The 17660-nt window shown below is 37.1% G+C and overlaps 1 protein-coding gene across 1 annotated transcript; it reads left to right on the forward strand.

The window, feature by feature from the left end:
* The first annotated feature begins 2796 nt into the window (after positions 1-2796).
* Positions 2797-13674, forward strand: LOC145765503 (glutaminyl-peptide cyclotransferase-like). The gene is made up of 8 exons (XM_082577336.1): positions 2797-2868; positions 3311-3454; positions 4539-4700; positions 7847-7963; positions 8945-9109; positions 9632-9731; positions 9990-10103; positions 10745-13674. Exons 1-8 carry the CDS (start codon positions 2797-2799, stop codon positions 10903-10905), a joined length of 1035 nt encoding a protein of 344 aa, XP_082433462.1. The 3' UTR covers positions 10906-13674.
* The last annotated feature ends 3986 nt before the right edge of the window (positions 13675-17660 follow it).

Below are 17660 nucleotides of genomic sequence, written 5' to 3' on the forward strand. Positions count from 1 at the left end.
AAATATGTTGGTGTGCCAACTCAATTTATAATAAATTGGAAAAATAGTATATACAAATTTAAAGACTTTTTCTGGTATAATGAAAATATTTAGCTTAGTACTGCAAAATGTTGTTAATCAACAATTCTTGCTATGCTAATAAGCACCGCAAGTGACATTTGTCTAATAATCAAGGAAAGACGGTTTTATAGACTCTCACAAAAAGGATAAAAAACCAACTCATTGCTTTTTTAGAGGGAGCACTGTTCATGAGTTACGATAGAAACGTTTTTTCGCTGATTTCCACAAGCGTTTGTTTCATGGAGCCTGGTTTTTTCTCCCTGTTATTGGAGCCTATTTTTTGCTGATACGTTTGCAGGTCACTATTAATGCCTGTATTGTGATGTGTCAAACATTTCCATGTTTACTGAAACTGTTAATTGCAAGATATCTTTTGTGAAGCGAAGTGACAACACCACTCTTGCTTGGCGATGAATATTCTGATGAAACCGCTCGCCTCGCTATAAGTGCGCAAAATAAGTGGCCTCGTTTATTAGACATTGTTAAAGAAGTCAAAGGTGTTGTTAAAAGAGCTTGGCCTGGCAGTAGCGTTGTTCGACTAATTTTTTTTTGCTGCGGTATTTCAAGATAAATGTTAACAACATGTAACGCTGGATGCTGGGTACGAAATGCGTTCTTTTGTAGCATAAGAGTCAACCAACCTACCTAAAATTTTATTAGTGCGGCCCGCCACAGCTCTCCTAAGTGCCAACGTGGCCCGTATGCAAAAAAGGTTGGTGACTCCTGGTTTAGAGTCAATACATGTGAACTTGTCAAAATGGAGAGTTGGAACCTATGAGCCACCTTGTGTGCTGACTCTACGGGGCCGGCTCATAGGTTCCTACTTGGTGGAAATTCATATCACAATTAGTTTATTGTTAGAAAGTTGTTTATTTATTTTTTATGTTTAAGCTAGTTAAGATTATAGTAAATTGTTTATGTGTTTTTTTTAATTTTTGTTTAACAGTTTAAGATACTTTGTAGGCTGTATCTGTACATAATCAATTTCAAAAATTAGTTCACAAAACTTACCATAGTGATTCGGACAACTGCTAAAAAAAGCTCATCTTGGTAAATCGCTGGGAGCTGGTATACAAGTCCCCCCCCTCCCCCCTTGGTAACGGTAACTCATGACAAAGACAGGACTCAACCAAACATATAGAGTGAAACTATTTTACCTTTGCTTTACTGTTCACACACTTCAATCCACATGTTTTGGTCAATTCCTCTTTGTCATGAGTTGCCAAGGGGGGGGGGGGGGGGGGGTTTGTATACCAGCTCCAATCGCTGTTCCAGTTTCCTCTGTAGTCCACCCATCACTACTGGGTCAACAAAAAAAGTGAAGGGAATTAGAAAAATTTTGATTGACTTTTCTGGTTTTGATCTTGTGTAAATAGCCTGTTTGTAGCCTATATTCAATGGATCAATTTTGTAAGCTTGTGATCATAAAAATGATGGCACGGTTGTGGCATGCTTAATTTGTTTCTTATTTTCTAGGCCTATATGATCTGTCACTTATAAAAAAATGTAGGCCTAATGTGATTATTACAAATTATTATCTTCTTATTTAAAAATTGTGGAAATCTTCCAGTTTCATGATCACATAAGCCTCTATTTTCAACTTATCACTTATCACATCCCATTATCTTGTAAATGTGTTGTGTATTCATGTAGCCTAAATACTTTTATTCTTTTGATTGTACTGGTGGCTCATAGGACCTCACGCGTTGGATCCTATGAGCCACTTCAACAAATTTACATTTTTTGCTCCACATTAAAAATCTGACAAGATACAAATTTTCTATTTGGTGATTGAACACTGAACAGGTTATGTCACAAGTTATGCTAGCATGAAATATGAGGTGAAAAAACCTTCCCCTACTCGCTTTATCTTGTGATAACTTAAACTTCACCAACTTGTACCGATTCTCAGCAATTTAATTTTTACAATAAAATCATTATATTTTTGCAAATTGAAAGAGTATGTCTTGCTTTATTGACCTGAAAAGTTTCAGGTTTATATCTCATCTACAAAACGAGCAATCGTTGTTCAAACTTAATCACCTGGCGAAGCTTTTTTCCAATGCATTGTAAAGGCAAATCGATCCTTATTCAGTATAAGAAAACAAATCAATAGCTTTTTTTCCCCACTTTTGATTATTCAGTATAAGCCACCCCCTGTTTGCTGTGATCGGTAAATAGTCCTTCCACTGAAAGTGCTGTAGCTTTCTCATTTTTGCTCGGATTTTAACAATTTTGCCATTGTTGGAAAGCACGATCATACATCTACATGAATCAATTGGCTACAAATTCAAAACAAGTACTATCTTATCTCTACCATAATTATATAGGCATAACATTTGTTACAAATTTTATTTGCTAAACTAAGATGACCAGCAAAATTATGACCCACCTCATATCTGATGTTATTTTGCTAGTTGAGATTCAGGCTTGTGTAACTTTTTTTTTGAAACGTACAGGCACGTAGCTTTTAAACCAGTAGGCCATATTATATGTATTATAATGCCATTGAAATTAATTCATTAGCAACTCCAGTTTAGATCTCAAGTTGTAGAAAAAACTCGAAAGAAGCCATATGATGTTTGCTTGTCCTATTTATCCTGCTGCAGGTAATTTGCAAGTTTGTGTGGTATATATTTTTTGTGTTGTTGGGTGTGCCTATTTGCTTCAACGTTCTTTGCTGTTAAGAAACTATACTGTCATTATTTCTGTTTAGTTGCAGTTCTCATCTTGGCAATGGGTTGCAGAGTAGCATATTCTGAAACACATCAAGATACTCCAAAGCTAAGAAGAGAAAGTATTAGAAAGGTTACTTTTTTAATTGCTTCTATTCATAGATCAACAACACATTTTACTGAGCATTATATCTAAGTTTGTTCTAGGGAGTCTGTAGCTGACAGTGATCTGTTTGCACTAGTTTTCATGCAAAAGAGACTCAATGGCTATATTGTTTACCCAGAGCGGGCAGTTTTCTCTTTAATCAATAATCATTGTCAGTAACATCTCTACTTATAATACAACACATATAGCTACAATATGAATTGTTAATTGTGAAACTCAATGATTTTCAATTACAAATCACACAGTGATGACAATTAGCATGCTCAAGTATATAACATTGTTTCTTATTGACTTGTTCTGACTTCTTTAAGTTATGTGACATTTATCAAAACTAATTACAGTATTAATTTTCCTTGTGTTATATTTAAGTAATTATTGTCAATACTCATTCATTAAATCTGTTTTGCAGAAAAGTCACAGGGCAAATATTTTGTCAGCAAGAGATTTAGGAAGCTTTGTAGATAGAGTGAACATTGATGAGCTGTGGAAACAGTTAACTCCGATTCTCAAACCAAGAAGACCTGACACTAAAAATATCAGACTTGTCAGAAGTGTAAGTTTATTGTCAAATATACTTGTAGCAGTCTGCAATATTAATTATAACCAAAGAGGAGTCCACATTCCGTTGCAATGCGTCAAGTACAGGGTGACCCAAAAAGATTCGTACCCATGAAAATTTCAATTGTGACTTTGATTGAAAAGCTATTTATTTCAAATTACAACCACACATTATTCAGTTTATGGAAGACCATTGACCAGAGTTTTAGCTTTTTCTGTCAATTTTTAGTCAATTTCTGGCTTTCCCAAGATGTGCTCCAAATGTGAAAAAATCGAATAAAACATGGGTATGAATCTTTTTGGGTCACCCTGTATAAGCTGATATGGCGCTAGTTAAGTAGAGTGGAAAGTTACCTTGTGGTAGTCACCTTAAATTTATCATTACCTTTCTATACATCGTGGATTAAGGTTAGCAGTATTTATTTCATATTCAGCTAAGCTGTGTGTCCAACTAGATGTGTGTGGTTAGTAACCAAGCACCTTATCCGCTCAGTGTGTTGATCATAAATTGCTATTTTATATTCTGTAATTAGATTAGTTTCACTTGTTGATCATTGTTGAATTATCGGGAATCGTATGGGTAATGGATGATGGATCTGTAATTCAGTGTTGACTATATTGGAATATGCTTGACTGGTTTGCTGGAAGATATCTAAGTTATTCTCTACACTGATTCCTAGTTCGACATATTCCATTAAATTACAAGTTAGCCCATTGGTTAACGCTTTGAGTTTTCATACTGGTAGACATTGGTTCACTTCCTGGGTGAGTGATACTCACACCAAAGACTTTATAATAGTACCGATTGTGTTTTTGCTTGTGTGAAGCTACAACTTGTTTACTCCACGCCAAGCTTTTTGTAGATTATTTTTCAAGCAACAAGAAAAATATTTTCAATTTTTTTGCTGTGCTTTATCTGAATCAACAAAATGACTAGCAAGGGTTTGCAAACATGTGATTGTGCAGTGCAGCCATATTTCAAGTATAGCTATTATTGTGATAGTTTTTGCTTATATGCATACAGTCTAGTTTCATATTATACAGAACAGTACCGGTGTTATTTCTGTGTTATTTTTTAGCACATCAACAACACTTTGACAAGATTAAAGGGTTGGAATGTGGAATATGATACATTTGTTGACAACACTCCTGTTGGTCGAAAAACTTTTTCCAATATTCTTGCTTCGACAAATCCAAATGCCAATAAAAAACTTATTCTCGCTTGTCACTATGATTCCAAGGTAACATGCAACGTTTTGGATAAGTGGTTTATATCAATAACGTAAACCAAAACTTTAAAGTAACTGCAGTAAAGTTGATGTCGAAGAACTTTTACAGGGACCCACAATGTTTCATACAAAGGTCGATTTGCCGCAGTCGATCCAAGCAGTCGATCCAAGCAGTCGCTCCCGCCAAAGTATCATATATTTATAACTTAAGGAAATTTGCTAGAATAACAATTAATATATCTAATGAAAAACTAGCTGTTTAGTGTTTACTTATGTTTGTGATTGATCATGAAATACCATTGAGTAGCCCACCTATTTATCTTAAATCGTTTGGAGAAGTGTTTCGTCAGTATTGTTAATACAGAGGAACTCATTTATTTGTTGATTCTGATTAGACGTATAAATTGTTTTACGGTATGAATTCCTAAATCTTAAACCATAAAATAACCACAAAATCTTATTTGAATAATCTCACATAAAGGAGCTTGGCAAATGTCCATTCGCTTATTCAGTTTCCTCTGTGTAGCAATGCTGTGATAATGATCTTCAATTTAGGTATTTATGAAAAGTTGAAGTACCGGTATAATATGTTTTATTATTTTATTGAAGTTATAATGTGCCGTATCATGGCCACCTAGTAGAATATGGCCGGCTATGTCACATATGAAGGCCTTTTTACAACGGGCCGATAGAAAAATACTTGAAATTTAGACGAACAAAGAAACTGCTCTTACTGGCATGGGGAACAACAAGGTAGATATTTTTCAGACTTGTTAGACGTTTTTAATGCATTTAACAGGTGCCTGACCTTACATTTAGACATATTGCATTACTACCAAACTACATAATGAATGGTGCAAATTAATAATTTGTAAGTGAACAAACATCTCAAAATAAGCAATAACAAACAGCACAGACTATTTTTTTACAACAGAAATAGTGTAAGGACATGCGAAAATAATGATATATGTTTTATTCAATGCAGTGGGGGGGGGGGAACTACAAAGACGATAGCCTAGTGATCATGGTGACGGAAAAAAGACATTCCATAACTACAATACAATCTTAAACTACTTTTGCCTTTGCGTAAATGTTACAATGTTATCCTTTCTTTTTGACTCATTTATAATCTTTTGGTAATTATTTATTAATATTAACAACAATTTTCGATGCAAAGTGGTTGCCCCAGACCACCTGTGTGTCACATGCAAACTTTACACCGGAGAAAAGATATTTTTTGAAAAAATAGGCATAGGCTACTGCATAGCTTTTCGACAAGGCAATCCACATTTGCGTACCTTTGCTTCAACAACATGTAAAGCAGCAAAAGCACTATAAACAAAATCAGAAAGTGGCTGAGAAGGCACATTGAAGCCCCCCTTGACAAAAGCTGAAAGTACAAAGGAGCTTTAGCTGCAGAATCAGCTTTAAGTAAACTTTTGCACATTGCACATTTGGAGCGTTTAACAAGTTTTTTGCAATAGGCCTATAACCGGCTATTGTAAAGCCAACTTCTGCACTATTAGAAGATACTGTTGCGTTAAACATTTCATTGGCAACTTCATCCACATCTTCCTGAAACTTTTCAAAGCTTGAAATGCACGGATCACTTGCAGCTAGATCCTCTTTCCAAAATTGAATATCCCTTTTCAACAAATCTTTTTGCACATGCAAATTTCGATCTACTAACAGCTTCAGCAACCTTGGGAAAGCCAGACAACTTGTCAGAAAAATGTAAAAAAATCAAAAAGTTTTATTCCCGATAGTAGCCTACAGGAAACCATCTGGGCAGTGTGCCTCAGTTATGTCACTGAAAATAAGATATTCTATTTTTCTGCCAGAAGTCTACCAGTTCATCAAGTTGTTTTATATGAATTTTGGGTGCTTTTCGTGGAGGTGCTGCTGGTGCTGGAGTTGGTAAAGCAGATGGAGTGATGGCGTTTTAATGCTTGAATTGAGTGAACTGTCGGAACTGAATTTAGATGCCAGTTGAGGTTATTTCTTTCACCATAACTTATAAATTTCTCTTCAAAATGTTTCATACACAAACCAGACTTTTTGTAGGCTCAGTTTTTGTAGGCTCAGTAGTAAGATCAGTTAACAAATTTTATGCATTGCGGCAGCAACACTACACTATATCCAGAGGAAAAGCAAACTTAGAAATATTGGTAACAGAAGTAAAGTAGCCTGATTTGCAACCAAACGCAACGCATTTGTTAGGCATTTTGTCACTTAATTCCTATTAAATGCAATGAAACAACGAGTCCAACATCTACTTGAACATGTGAACTTCAGATCATGACCGATTCGTGGTCATGTATAATTGTATAGGCTATCCTATATGCCAAGACTTGCATTACGATTCATACTTTGGTCAAAGAGTTACAATATTTTGCTGACAGAAAACGATTGGTTTATCTAGTTTAGTTTTGCAAACATGAAGTTAACCTGCTTTCCTTTCGTCAACTGACTACAAAGTTAAAGTAGGCTACAGTAGCAATTAAAAAGTATGCTGAAGTGAAGATACAACTAGGTCTGTAGCCATTGCATATCAGAAGCTTGATTTGCTCAGTATTCAGCTGCATAATTTCGGTACCGTGCATTACTTTTCTGTGCTATGTTGCTTGAGAATATCACATGAAAACTAACTGCACAAGTGCACATATAGTGCGACTTTATTGTTTTCCTTTTCACTCTAGCCTACTTGCTAGACTTGCCTATGCTGTGACTAACTGCGTATGAGTTTACTTCATGGTTCACTCCCATCAAGCAAAATGTCCAGCTGCGCAATGTTTCAGCTCTCAATTTACAAACTTTCTTTACATTGAGTCAACGTCCACAAACCGGCGATTCATGTCTACATACTCTTAAGGCAAAAGTAATGTGTTTTGTCTGCCGAACTGCTACGAAACAGTCGGCCCGGTATTTTAAGGCTTCAAAATGTGACATAGCCGGTCATCTCTACTAGTATGGTCATGGCCGTATATATTTATCAAAATTGACCCATTTAAATCAATTTAACTCTTGTTGATGTTGAATTAATATAAAAATGGTCAAATTTGCTAGCAGCTAGCAGGGTAATAGAATATAATGTAACTTCAACCTAACAATAATACTGTTTTTTGTTAAGTTGTATTTTTTTTAACTTGTTTTTGAAGGATTTCCGAAGAAGCGGTTTCGAATTTATTGGTGCAACCGACTCCGCTGTACCTTGCGCGATGCTGTTGGAAATTGCTCGTGCTTTAAATAGCTCTTTGAAAGATCTTACAAGACAGGTAGCAAAATGGATTTTTATCCACTTGGTTGAATGATTACAAACAATGGTTTGTGATCTCTAGCGTCATATTACATTTTATTAATAAAGTTAAAACTTCCTTATATTTGCCGAAATCATCGTTCGGATCATGAGGGTTTTGATACAAAAAACATTAGGAATCATTGTGTGAAGCTACAATGTCTTTGATGTAGAAAGTCAGCAAGCCACTAGGTCTCCCGAGGGAAATCAATTGTACTTTATGTCAGTCTGCTACTGTCCAAGACCAAACAAAGATTAATGAAATTTTGGTAATATTTTCCTGTTTGATTTATTTTAAGCCAATTTTACAACGAAATTTTGGTGAAATCAAGCCACACACGTCAATACGGCCGATATTCAGACGAACGTAATAAATTAATCATTTATGTTTTATTTTTCCGTCTAATTTCAGTCACGATTGAATTTTTAATCACGTTTAACCTTATTTTCTGAACGTCTGCTTTTATATTGCCTTGTTAACACAAGGCTTTGTTCCTCCACGTAACAACAAACGGTAACCACCCCATAGTTCGATCGATAAACGACCCAGACAGCAAAACCCGTTATTTTTATATTGATTCAACGTCTGCATACGTTGAATCTATGCAAAAATAACGGATCTTCTTGTCTGGCGTGGAAACTTTCAAGCGACGAGAGCGCAACCTTCTCGTATGCGTCACATTTTAAAGACAATTATCCATTCAGCGACACCTTGTAGGTGAAGTAACTAACATTGAACATCATTTCGACAACAAACGAAACAAACTGAGGATCTCGGTGACCTCGCCTGCATCGATCGTTCAAAGCTTGTACGAGAATACGATCTTGCAATCAGGCACCAGAAGACCCTTTTTCGGTGTGGGGAAATTATGTTTATTCAACAATAAAAACTGCAACAGCAAGCAACACCATTTCATGATGAATCGATGAAGCTGCTAAGATACGCACATTTTGTTTTCAGCAACTTGCAGGTGTTGCTGGCGCTCCTGATATGAGTCTCGACCTAATCTTCTTTGACGGTGAAGAAGCATTCAAAAAGTGGAGTGACACTGACTCTCTTTATGGCTCGCGGCATCTTGCAAACAAATGGAGTGATTTGAGTGGAAGGAACGTCTTGAGAAATATTGTAAGAATGAAATATCTTCATTGCAGTTTGATATCGCTTTTTAATTTTCAAATTACATAATTACTTATTGATTATTTATTGCAACAATATTATATTTATATTTAACATTGTAATTATTAAATTATTCATTATATAATGCAGTGAAAATATGTTGCAATGTAAGGGTATGCGACAGTGCATGGTACAAAAAGTGGCATCCGGCACACTCTGCCACTTGCTTCAACTAGAAAAGCTTTGCGTGATAGCTTTAGAAACCCTGGTCCTTGATCTTCGTTCGCATAACTGGAAGCAAAAAAGCTGATGAAGCATGAAGTGCCGTACAGTGTTGCGTCAGGCTTATCCGGGCTGATTGCCACAACAAGCCTATCTGTGGCCACTGGCCATCTTGTCAATACCTCACTGTTTGTGGAAGTGTACTACACTTGGAAGTGAATTACACAGTCAGGAATTGGAGTTGATTGTAAAATGTAAAAAAGATAACTATTTGTATGTGCAACGTGTAAACACCCGATTTTTTTCCAGAGTTTATTCGTCTTGCTTGACCTCATTGGACACTCAAATACTAGATTTGTCAAATTTTATTCACACCGCTCCAAATGGTTTGATTATTGCAAATGGATAGGTATGTTCACTCCATTGCACTGTATCAGTGATTTTGAATCATTTTCTGTATTTCTGAGTAGACTGACACCTATTTATGCACTTTTACAACCCAGTTTTCAAATATGTTACGAAACCACTGAATAATTCTTCAAATACAAAGTCATTTTTCAGAGTTAATTAATGGGCCTACACAAGTACACAACCCTGTCGTATTGGACTGACGTCTGTGCATACGCAAAGCGTATTCCAGTTTTAACTTTACTCTTATGAATTACAGAAGCAAAATTGAGATTTCGTAACCTCCTGTCACACAGACTCAGTGTTTTTTATCGTCATGGAAGCTACGAATATACCTCTATAGAAGATGACCACATTCCGTTCTTAGAAAATAGTGAGTGATCGATCTTTTGTGGGAGCGGGGCTCGCACGCGTGCTTTTAGTTGGTGTATCACCTAGCTAAGCGATTGATTGCTCAGTGGTTAATCGCTCGACTCAAGATCGTACGGCGCTGGTGCGACTCTCGGGGTGTGCGCTTGAGCAACGCATTTTCAGGACTGCTCTCCATTCAGCGGCACCTAATGGATGGAATAATTCTCCAGCAACAACACTCGACTATGAGAAAACTTCACTCTGCCAATCTCGGTAACCGGCCCTGTGTCAAAAGCCTGTGCAAGTATGCGAAACTACCAGGAATAACCTATCAAGGCTTTGTCAGTTCAAGGATAAAGATTCAAAACCAAACCAAAACTTAAGCCAAGCAATCAATTGCCGATGCATGAGCCTCCTTCGATGGGTGGATGTTTCACAATCAGTCTGTTGAACTAATGTCTTACATAATGTGTAAAAGATGAAATTGTATAATGGGATACTAGTTGGAACGATGGGGATGCCAAAGTCCGACTTCTTCCAAACAACTGTAAATACAAGTGTTTGGTCTATATCACAAACTAATGCAATATCATGTACCGTACTTAATTTGACGACATTTTACTCTTGGCTCTTCAATCAAGTTATTTTATTTTCTGCTCCCAGATGTTCCTATCTTGCATTTAATATCGGCCCCATTTCCCACTCAGTGGCACACTCGGTATGATAACGAAGCTGCTCTAGATCCATATCGCATCGACGTCATCACCAAAATCTTGACCGTGTTTGTTGCTGAGTACCTTCATCTCAGCCCTCCTTTGGAGTAGAAGTTGGATTACGCGCTACTGGAGCAAGTTTTTAACAGCAGATTTTAAGTTTATTCATCCAGTGTCAAAATCGATATTTTGCTTGATCGATGATACCTTCGTATTGATCTGATTGCATTTTACTTGATTTGTTTGTATGTTTTAATATTTCATATAAGTGTAAATTTCATCGTACAAGTGAATCTTGTGATTTCACGGTGTGCCAAATTACAGCCTAATGATGCGCACATTTCTTGTTCTGTGGAATGGCATTGCTTTTGTAAGCAAACGGCTAAAGAAAAGTGTCATTTATTAACAGTAAAGCGACTATGCGACATACGTTGGTAGAACCTTATTTACTCCATACACCACTGCAGTAATCATGAAGAAAATGCAGTGGTTCCTACACCTCGCCAGGAGCTGTTCCCGATCAGTTGTAGACGCAAAATAGAGAATGCTGTATCTTTGAGAAAAATGTATCGACTGTTGCTGTAAAAAATGTATTTTCTAGATCGAATGAAATATGAACTTAGTCAAATAATTTAGCTAAGATCTTAATTGTAAGTCTACAACTTACTGGTTTTTCGGCGTTTTTACAAAATCTTGATTGCAAATAGCATCGAAGTTTTTATCGATTTGTTAAAAAAAAAGGTATATAGTATATACTGTATCATAGTAGTGGTGATTCATTCCGAAGCACGTTTGCTTTGGTATGTTTATAGCCGGTTGAGTCGATTATTTAGAGAATTTACATGGAAACCGTTTGAGCTCAACACATCGTTTGATTGTTTAGTCTTGTAGCAGCTGTTCACCTGTCGCATAACACCTTCATAACACACTTTTGTTTTCTTTGTCCTTTTTTGTCATGTTTTCACACATTTATTTGCATTGTACTTATTTTTTTCTCCTTTGCCGTAGTTTAATACATTCTTGCATACATTGTAAAATAAATCGATTCCAGTTCAAAACAGGGCTCCAAAATGGCTACTGACGCAAGTGTTCATTGCAGTATATCTATTTCCTATCCTATACTGTATAATTGCTTTTCATTTTTACTGGTTATACCAGAATTATCGGATTATTGATATGTTGTGTGGTTTTTGTCACTTTCTTTATCGTGAAGTCTGTTATCTTACTAAAGCACCTTATGTTTTTTTTTATTCTTAGGTCAATAAAATACTATGATATATATCAGAGATGGGCAAACTACGGCCCGCGGGCCGCATGCAGCCCGTAACAACTTTCTGTGCGGCTCGCGAAAGCCTGAAGCAAATATATAATAAAATAATCCTAAAGTTGCTTGAAAATTTGAATTACGACAATGACTTAATTAAACTTTTTTCTTATATATTTCATCTTGATAAAGATAAATTATAGTCTTTTTGTTGCATTGTAGTAGTTTGTTTCCCCAGCCACATTGTGATCTTGCATGAATGTATGGATGTTATTAGTGTCAAAGCAGCCATTGCTAAACAGCCGATTACGTCACAATCGAAATTTCTGACTTCGGCTGGTCGCGTCATGAGACTTTCGTTTTAGTCTTGGATCAAGGCCAAGACTCTTGGTGTTGGTAGAGAGAAAATCGGCGATTGCGACAGTTTTTCTGATTATGTTAATTCGCTTGCAGATGTATTCTGTTTAATTCGCTCAAAGTGCGTCTGGCAAAGTGTTATCTTGATGTGGGTTGTATTCAAATAAATAATTGAGACAAACATTTTTTATATCTTTTATGCAATACATGTAGCCTACTGTATATAAAATCTGCGTTTCTTTCGTCACTTTAAAAATAAATAAAAGCTTGTGTTTTGACTATTTTAGATTTGATGTTTTGGCTTATAATCTTAATTATACTATACTGCGGCCCTCGAACAAATTCAGATTCTGAACGCGGCCCTCGAGATAAAAAGTTTGCCCGCCCCTGATATATATTGTTATAGTTGCTAGTTACCTATAGAATGCTTATTGCAGTAGCCTAACTCAGCGTAAAAATGTTCGTTTTTGTTGCTTGCCAATCTTGAAACGATTTGCAGTGGAAAGATCAATTTGTGCAATCGAAACCTTCCTAAGCAACTGGAAGCTAGCACACTCATTTAATTGTTCACTGAATCAATTTTATTTTGAAAAATTTATAACAGTCAAGCTATGAATAAATTTTTTCAACTCAACAACGCTTATTTTTTCAAGTAATAAAAAATGCCTAAAAGGGCAGTACCAACTGTACACAGGTGTCAACCGTTTCGAGCTTGAGGTTCTCATCAATGCAGTGGGATTATAGAGTGGTAACTCGATTTGGGTAGATTCATTCTTGGTCAAGGTGATTAGTGTCTTGGTGATTGGACTGTAGAAGAAAGATCAGTTTTAATTTGATGCTCGAACGGTAGCAAAACGTTTCAACCGCCAATGATAAAGGTGATTATGAAGCTACTGTACACGGTCTCACGATGTTGCTGATTTTTTTCACTTGTTGACTTGAAGTCAGCTTGTATCCTCAGTGGATCCTTTTCATACACCATGGGCTTATCCCACTGATCTTTCCAGGCATAATCCATGTTCTACAATAGTTGATAATGACCTGACATGTGTAAGTATTTGTTTTTGTGTCTGTTCATCGAATGATAAAATATATCAGTGCAGTAATCCACTACTTGGGATTCTCTTATTTTCATTTTACTTTGTCATTAACAAGTATTGCTATACTATTGTAAAAAGTTCATTTTATTTCAATACTGTTGGACATGTTTCTTGTGTTGTTTTCAGTGTTTGGATTGTAAATAAATATTCTACACCATCGCTTTACGACTCTTTGAGTTTTGCTCGATATGCGAGCAGAACCGGAACGACTCACTTTACTGATTTTCCTTGAGGTATGGACAACTGGAGGGTCACTGCAAAATTAAAAAATTGGCAGAGCTAGAAAATCTTTTTTTGCTGTTTATTTAAATTCGTTCTCATCAAATAAAATGCTATATTTTGCTTGAAATTTGGAGTACTAGAACATCGGCAGAACCTTGCTGCACTCTGAGGCTACCTCCCATTACCACTGTAACGTGAAGTCTTCCGCTGCATTATCATGACTTACTAATAATAAATAGTATTAAATAAACATGATAGCCTATCACATATTTCTATACATTTATTTTGGCAAAACACACTTGTAGTCAGGTCACATACGCTGCATCTGGATAGGCGACTTATGGCGGTAGACTCAGCCCCGATAGCTCATGGATACGCGCCCGGCTCAAGATCACACGGCGCTGGTTCGATTCTCGGGGTGTGCGCTTGAGCAACGCATTTCAGGACTGCTCTCCATCCAGCAGTACCTAGTGAATGGAATAATTCCCTGGCAACAGTCGGAAAACTTCACTCTGCCAATCTCAGTAACCGGCACTGAGTCAAGAGCCTCTACAGTGGTTCATGACCCCTTTTAGATATTTAGTTCAGCCTGCGACCCCCTTCCTGCTATGTTTTTTATAGATATACAAATTAGCACAAAAATACATTTAAAGAACATTCAATAAATTTCAAAAAACTGCTGAATGTCACAACTTTTAATGCGACGGTTGACTCTGCAACTGCTTAGCCAACTTCGAAATTAGTGGTTGTGGTTGAGTGCTTGATAACACCAATCTCATATCATCTTCAACTTTCTTTCGATTTTCTTTATTATGTCTCGAGCTTTATTGCGAACGTTGTTGATACGAAGCACTTCATTAACAGAATGAATGAGTGTCAGTGTCACAATAATGGCGGTAACGGATTAGCTCACGTGGTCATAGAATAGAAAAAGGCGAAGTGACTGATCTCGGGACAGGTATTGTGTTGCGTAATGATATGACGTCATCAACATCCCCCTTTCAATGAAAGGCGTTATGCATAGGATCGCAGGTTTACTATAGTATGAAGGAGAGATAATTTGGGGGTTAGGTTACATAATGTAAAACGTATGGCAACACATATGATTACGATATGGCTACACAATGCAAAACGTATGGCAACACATATGATTACGATATGGCTACAGTGACATCAGATGACGATGTCAAACACTTTCTCGTTCCCTTTAATTCATCAAATATTTGGCCCCCCCAAAAAAATCTTCTGGCTACGCCACTGCACAATGGGCATTACGTAGCTGCTTTAGCATCAAAACAAAATAGTCAGTTGCCTAAAAAACTCTGTTTATGGCACTAATTATCAACAGGGATTAATTATTTATCAATCAGTGAGGACATCAACACCTCAACACCAAACGCCAGGAGCGATGGATTGAGACAGTCGAAGCCATAGGTGTACGGGAAGCATATTTTTTGGGGGTGCAAAAGAATTCTTGCCCAAATACAATCAACTGGCCTAAACAAAAGTACTACACATGTAAGAAAAGGCAATAATATAGCCTTAAAAAAACAGCATAAAGCATCAACTGACAAGGCTCCCACAAAACCACTGGTATGATAGGCTAAGTACGTTACGGCAGTGGCGTAGCCAGAAAAAAAATTTGGGGGGGGGGTCCAAATATTTGATGAAATGATGAGAACAACAAAGTGTTTGATTAAGCCATCGCCACCTGATGTGCGGTGGTGTATCCTGGTGGGTTGAGCAAGGGAAGCAATAAAAGTGGGGGGGGGGGGTTAGAGCGTGCCGAAGGCACGCGTTTTTTCAACTTCTAGGGGAGTCCGGGAGCATGCTCCCCCGGAAAATTTTTGCAAATTTAAACTCAAATAATGGATTATAGCGCATTCTGAAAACACTTTTAGGGTAATATTTGTATGAAATTTATTAGCAGAAAAACAGCTATTAACTTATTAAAGGTAGCTCTTACACACGAACGGGCAAAAACTGCGGCTAAAATTAGAGAACACCAAAAACTCAGCTACACAAAAACTCAATAACTACACAAAAACCCAACAGAGTAAGCCATTCTGAAATTGATCCACAAATTAGTTAAAAGAAACGTAAATCGCGTAAATTTTGCGCGATTTACGATTTGCAAAATTTATTGGTGTGGTGTGTCTAAAACAAATCCTTGGGGGTGTTAATAGCCGAATGTCTTGAAAAACTTTATAAATTTCTACAAATTTTGTTTATTATATTTTCAACAAAGGGCTCAACTTTTGAATCCAATCTTTGAAAATTTGGGGGGAGCATGGCCACTTTCGCCCCCCCTGGCTACGCCTATGCGGTACGGTATACCATTAGGCTATGCAAATTTGCAAAACAACAAATTCATCAAAAGACAATTGAAGGGAGTAATTGACACTACACTAACGAACCAGTAGAATCCAGTACTACCAGTACATGGCTCTAAAAGTGCAAAACTAAAACTGCAAAACTGAACTAGAAAGTATTGATTAGTGGTAGACTGGTGGTATAGGCTACACAAATTTAAAAGAAGTATTTGTTTCGCCAACTTCGTTGTCCAAATATATCTACAATGCGATTGACATCCACTTTATTTGTTGTTGTTCTTTCTAAGTGCAACAAAGCTAAGTTTGACAGTCGTGTTTGGCCCATTATTGATCTCAGATATGTCTTCAATCGTCGTAATCCGGAAAAAAAACTCTCAGCTGAACATAAAGTTGCAGGAACTGTTGCAAGAACTTTTGCAGCTTTAGCAAAGTGGGGCATAGTTTTATCTAATCCATTTGAAATTAGGAATTTTGTACATTGTACAGCAGTTTTGATTTCTCTGTTGCGAGTGAGTTGGTGAAACAGTTGATATTCCGATTCCAGGAAATCCTGTTCCACGGTGTAGAATTCAGATATCAACTTCAAGCTTTGTTGGTTGGCAATTGGCATTATTTGTATCTTCCGAAAATTCTCCTTTTGAAGAGTAAGGAGGATAGATAGGTGTGAAATCTTGCCCAAATATGAAAAATTGCCCAAATTCTCGACAGATTGGGGGTGCGATTGCACCCCCTGCACCCCCGACTCGTACACCTATGGTCGAAGCTATAGACTTTACCCACTCCGGTCGTAAAGCATGGAACACGGTCAATCGCCTGACTGGAAGAAGTTCCAGAACCTGTTCGAAATGCCCTGTAACACCTAATGCCATTGCATCCCAGGTTGTGGAAAATGGACGACACCAACAAAATATAAACCGCAAATTTCAACGTAGAATCTCAAGCCTCACATCAGAAATGTGGAAGGATGCAGTGGTGCGGGAACTACTTTTCTCTAGGAGGGGCTGAAGCTGCCGTAGTGTTGTCAGCTTTTGGGGGGCTTCGCCCCCCAGACCCCCCTTATGTGGGAGAACATAAAAATCTGGTAGTAAGCATTTAGTCCCTCCTGTGTAGGAAACGACTTTGTAAATTGTAACAAATGAAGAACGGTAACAACAAAGCAGCTGTTCAGGAAATTAAAATAAAAACGAACAAATTAGAAAGTGATAGTTTGTGGAAGTGAGTTCTCACACGCTTCCGAAGATTGCTTTTCGCTCAGGTGTTTTCTCTGTGAACAGTGTCACGAGTTGTTTGACATCGACAGTGTTTTGGTGGACATGCATCAACAGACAACAGAAGATGATCGAGTAAGTCTTTTTTGTGTTATTGAGCTTCTTAAGCATGTTTTCAGGCGTCTTAGGGCAGAAAAAGAACGTTCTGATGATGCAGCTGAAACCGGGAGGTAAAGGAAGGGCTCCACGAATTTTCGCGTTTCTTTGAAAAGATCTGGTGTTTGAGGGTTTAGTTGCGATAGTATCTCAGCAACTTTTTGAACGAAGTTTGCAGTTTTTCCACTTACAACATCGCTGAGCAAGGTAAGTTCCGTTTTTAGGC

This window comes from Aplidium turbinatum, chromosome 1 (assembly GCF_918807975.1).
Source record: "Aplidium turbinatum chromosome 1, kaAplTurb1.1, whole genome shotgun sequence".
In the NCBI taxonomy this organism is placed as follows: Eukaryota; Metazoa; Chordata; class Ascidiacea; order Aplousobranchia; family Polyclinidae; genus Aplidium; species Aplidium turbinatum.

What these genes read in the sequence shown, in the direction of transcription:
- LOC145765503 (XM_082577336.1), top strand. Translation starts at nt 2,797, where the DNA reads ATGGGTTGCAGAGTAGCATATTCTGAAACACATCAAGATACTCCAAAG. An exon ending in GAAGAGAAAGTATTAGAAAG is followed by an intron (nt 2,869 to 3,310) that starts GTTACTTTTTTA and finishes TCTGTTTTGCAG; the next exon opens with AAAAGTCACAGGGCAAATAT. An exon ending in CTTGTCACTATGATTCCAAG is followed by an intron (nt 4,701 to 7,846) that starts GTAACATGCAAC and finishes TTGTTTTTGAAG; the next exon opens with GATTTCCGAAGAAGCGGTTT.